This window comes from Spinacia oleracea, chromosome 3, assembly GCF_020520425.1.
Source record: "Spinacia oleracea cultivar Varoflay chromosome 3, BTI_SOV_V1, whole genome shotgun sequence".
Taxonomy (NCBI): domain Eukaryota; kingdom Viridiplantae; phylum Streptophyta; class Magnoliopsida; order Caryophyllales; family Amaranthaceae; genus Spinacia; species Spinacia oleracea.
This window is the reverse complement of record NC_079489.1, coordinates 66,745,589-66,750,307: the sequence shown is the minus strand read 5'-3', so window position 1 is coordinate 66,750,307 and position 4,719 is coordinate 66,745,589. Positions and strand designations below refer to the sequence as shown.

Here is a 4,719-nt window from a genome sequence, read left to right as displayed (position 1 = left end):
ACAAGGGTTGGAGTGTTATTGCTTAGAAACTTCATGAAAACAAAATGAGAGAACGACAAAATAGTTCATAGATACCATAAACCAGTAAATAAAGGGTGAGTTTAAGACAACCGAACAAAACAAGGACCACTTAATGTCATGATTGGTAAAACCGAGCACGTTTAGTGATATGAAACTATGGAGTTCGGTACAGGGGATAAGTAGAGCATATGGCAAAGTCTTTAAAGTAGATCGTGTCAAGTGAAATCAGTTTAGAAACTTCATGAAAACAAAACGAGAGAACGACAAAATAATTCATAGATACCATAAACCAGTAAATAAAGGGTGAGTTTAAGACAAACGAACGAAACAAGGACCACCTAATGTCATGATTGGTAAAACCGATCCTGTTAAAGGGATATGAAACTATGGAGTTCAGTACAGGGGTTAAGTAGAGCATATGGAAAACTCTTTAGAGTAAATCATGTCAAGTGAAATCGGTTTATCAGGTAAGTTGTAATCAGGTTGATGAATCACACTTTCATATCACTAGTAGAAAAAACCCTTATTGCAACGGGCTTTTAGACCCCTGTTGCAGCGTACATCGTATGCTGCAACTGGGGGGCCTGCAACAAGTCTGAACTTGTTGCAGCGTACAATGTTCGCTGCTAAAAGGTGTTTTTTGCAGCGTACATATGTATGTACGCTGCAACAAGTGCCAAAAAATTGGCAAAAATTTGGACTTGTTGCAGCGTACATATATATGTACGCTGCAAAAGACTCAAATTTTTGCAGCGTACATTTATTTGTACGCTGCAACAAGTCTGAATTTTTGCGAAATTTTTTTCCCTTGTTGCAGCGTACAACATATATGTACGCTGCAACAAAGCACTTTTGGCGGGAAAATTCTAATTTTGTTTAGGGATACCTAGAGTGCCTTGCACCAAATATAGAAACCTGTCAAAACAATAATAGAATAACGCAACCTGTATAACAAATATAAAAACAACAACTGGAGTTTTGTATATATCCCAAAACCAAAAGTGCACATACCGATACATTTAAATATATTTACGTTCCAATTTCAACGTACGCATACATTTTAACATAAAAGATTGTTCTATAACATCTAAACCAACACGATCAAGCGCCCTCAGGTCAATAATAAATACTTGGTGGTAAAAAACTTCGCCCATTGCTCACGAACCACATCAATTTCCTCACTAGCATAAGGCGCAGTCCTCGGAGTATAGACCTTACAAAAACAAAAATTTGATGGAGCATTAGATCGATTAAATGCAAATGAAATGTCACATTTTAACATTCAAGCAACTAATGACAATGTATTAATAGTCTAGAATACGAATCAATTAGTTACTTACCTCATCTAGCCGGCCTTCATAGTCATGTTGTAACGTGACTATCTCTAACATGAACTTCATAACGTAATAGCCACACTCAGTTCCGCCGATTTGTTGAGCACACTGATTAAGAAACATAATACTTTATCTTGCAAGGCCAATAGTTAATAAAAACAAAGCAAAAAGCTAATTAAGAAACATGTTATACCTCTATATGAATGGGTTTACACGACTTAAAACTCGTTTTATTCGGACAATGCCCACCATTGCACTTGTACACTTGGTATGCCCTAGAAAATTAACGAAACATGGGTACTCATGAATATGATTTTGGCTTAGGTTTCTTAAAGACTAATGTAATTTGTAAGCAAAAGAACTTACAAACTCAAGATTCCCCATGCATAATCTGTTCGACGTGGATCTCTAGCAGAATCGAAAATATATACATAACCTCTACGTAGGTCCATCACGTATAAATTCCAATGATTTCTGTATAACCTCTACGTAGGTCCATCACATTTATGGCTCGTTGGGTCGTTATAGGTCATATATAGAGCTAAAATGACATTTTTCGCTCCCAACTTTGAACTAAAGAACCTAAACACTCATTTTAATCCTATTACATGACTAATATGCATAGTTTTAAGTTTCTAAAACTCATTGCAACCTATTTATGCACATTTATGGCTCGTTGGGTCGTTATAGGTCATATATAGAGCTAAAATGACATTTTCGCTCCCAACTTTGAACTAAAGAACCTAATGACTCATTTTATTCTTATTACATGACTAATATGCATAGTTTTAAGTTTCTAAAACTCATTCCAACCTATTTATGCACATTTATGGCTCGTTGGGTCGTTATAGGTCATATATAGAGCTAAAATGACATTTTCGCTCCCAACTTTGAACTAAAGAACCTAATGACTCATTTCATTCTTATTACATGACTAATATGCATAGTTTTAAGTTTCTAAAACTCATTCCAACCTATTTATGCACATTTATGGCTCGTTGGGTAAACAGAAAACTTTATCACAAAAGGAAAACAAAATTTGTTTTTATGCAAAAGAACTTATTATATTAAAATACAAGGAAAATTCATATTCATGTCATCCACAGCACAGGTGAAAGAAGTGGTGCATTGTTTAGGTTTCTGGGGGTATTATATTATCTGCTTAGCAGTCCATTTTGGTCAAGACAACTAATTTAGCTACAAGAGACGACTTCTTAGGGCACTTAGGCTTCAACCCAAAAAAAAGGGCACTTTGGCTCATGGCTTGTGACTTATTTGGATCATTAAATAACAGAATCCAATCCAACTTATATCTAATTGCACCCGGGACTCTAAATCCAGGAAATTAGTGGAAAAGGCTATTGTGAAACTTACTTTCACCGGTCATAATCCGATCAGTTGCACCAAGCCTCGTGAAAATAGTGTCAGCAACTGATAGCACACACATCTCACTTGGCACATAGCAGCCAAGCTGAAAGAAAATTCATAGAACAAAATTAGATATGTATAACCATCCAGAAAATGACAGCTCATAATAGATTGGATATAGGCAGTCTTTTTCTCTATTCAAAAGAAGAAGAAAAAAGAACCTGTGCCAATATAACTGCTAGACAGGCAGCACGCAAGAGAGTTGATTTTCCCCCCATGTTTGGTCCAGTCAACAGCAGAGTCCGGGGATGATGGCCATTTGTACCCTCTCCCAGTATCATATCATTTGGGACAGGAACTCCATTTTCTCTTAGAGCAAATGGATGCCACAATCCTTTAATATTCAGTATAGGTCCTTTGCTATTTTGGCAAACCGTATTAGAAGTAGATTGTGGTAGAATAGAAGGCCGGCACATAGATCCACTTGAATCAATTGCGATGGCAGAAAACGATCTTAGTACATCTATGCAACATAGGGCAAATATTACTTGAGACCATTGACTAGCTTTCTCAACAAACAACTCAATCAAAATAGAAAGTGTCTCAGCATCGGCTTCTGTTGCATCATGGTCCTGAACAATTTGATAAAGTTTTTATTAATCCCTAAAGATGTATGAACAGAACTGATTTCAGGCAAATAGACAAGATATATTATGCATTATGAAATTCCTGAGGAAGCATAGCAGTCAAGGTGACTTGTTCTGCTATATGTATGATGATGGCATAGGTATTGCAAAATTGGAATATTTCTAAACTTAAAGCAGGCAAGCATTTTGGAGACCATTCTTGTTTTTCATGGCTCAAGCACCTAAAGCAAAATTTTCAAAATAATCATATGCAGCAATCTGAAAGAAGCTGACCTGATATTTGGGGAAGTCACTGTCAATAGCCGCTTCAAACTGGCTAAGAAACTCACTAAGGGCATTATGCTCACTAAGCTGCGGGATGTCCAGGACTTTTGATAGCAACGACATGAGATGCTCGTCATTGTGTAGCAAAATAAGTAAGTTCATCCCAATTCGAAAACCTTTTACAATCGATCCAAATACTTTCACCTTCTACTAGTGTATAGACGAAAAAATAATGAGTAAGCCAAAACCCAAAGGAAAAGGGCACTACATTTCTTGCTTTCTTTTTAGAATGGAGAAAGGGGAAAGAAGAAGAAGTATAAACCTAGTAAAGCAAGAGTGAATAACCACCTATATATACTCAAGAGGAAAGTAAAGGGAACAAACAAGTGTAGGACAAAAGAGGATATTTGAAAAAGGAAAAAGGGAAAAATAAAAGTAATAAGGCACATTGGGCCTGGGGCTCTATAATAACAGGTACAAAAATAGCTAAACATAAAAGTTGTCTTTTTAAAATTAACAAAAATGTAAATACAACAAGAAAAGAGTTTGCAGGACAATGACCACTATATACTTAACCATAAATGAGGGCTACTTTGTCTACAAACCACAAATAGCCATCGAAAGAATAGAAAGTAAAACAAAAGCTGAGGAAAATAAAAGGAACAAAAACTAAGGAAAATAAAAGTAAACAATTGCACATGAGTAAGACATGACTGTAACATTAACTAAGACATAAGTGTTACAGGAATATCAAGAACACTAATCACCCTAATGAATTAAAAACAAGAATATTAAGACCATAACCCTAACTGAGGATGAAATTAATTGAAACAAGGCAAAAAAAACTTTAACAGGTTTAGTACATTAATAAACGGCATCAATAAACCTGTTTATTAATGTACTAAACCTATTTCCCATTTCCAGAATGATAATCTGATTACCATTTTCAGACGTGATATGGTAAAGAGAAATGTGCATTCATAAAGTTGGCACTCACTTGTATTTTGTGGTAGAAGAGGGACTCAAGACAAGCCAAATCCACCTAAAGTATAAGCCATTCATCAAAAGGACTCCAGACAAGCCAA

The 4,719-nt window shown here is 35.7% G+C and overlaps 1 protein-coding gene across 1 annotated transcript; it reads right to left on the bottom strand.

Annotated features, from left to right (window-relative positions):
• Nucleotides 1-2,534: 2,534 nt before the first annotated feature.
• LOC110783480 (DNA mismatch repair protein MSH7-like) lies at nucleotides 2,535-3,833 on the bottom strand. The gene is made up of 3 exons (XM_056838072.1): nucleotides 3,644-3,833; nucleotides 2,945-3,355; nucleotides 2,535-2,826 (listed from the first exon to the last, which is right to left on the bottom strand). The coding sequence occupies exons 1-3, from the start codon at nucleotides 3,794-3,796 to the stop codon at nucleotides 2,701-2,703; spliced, it is 690 nt and encodes a 229-aa protein (XP_056694050.1). The 5' UTR covers nucleotides 3,797-3,833; the 3' UTR covers nucleotides 2,535-2,700.
• Nucleotides 3,834-4,719: the final 886 nt, after the last annotated feature.

Coding starts and splice junctions, on each gene's coding strand:
- LOC110783480 (XM_056838072.1), bottom strand. CDS start 3,796: ATGAACTTACTTATTTTGCTACACAATGACGAGCATCTCATGTCGTTG. Junction 3,356..3,643: donor GTGACTTCCCCAAATATCAG/GTCAGCTTCTTT, acceptor CAAATTGTTCAG/GACCATGATGCAACAGAAGC. Junction 2,827..2,944: donor TAGCAGTTATATTGGCACAG/GTTCTTTTTTCT, acceptor ATTTTCTTTCAG/CTTGGCTGCTATGTGCCAAG.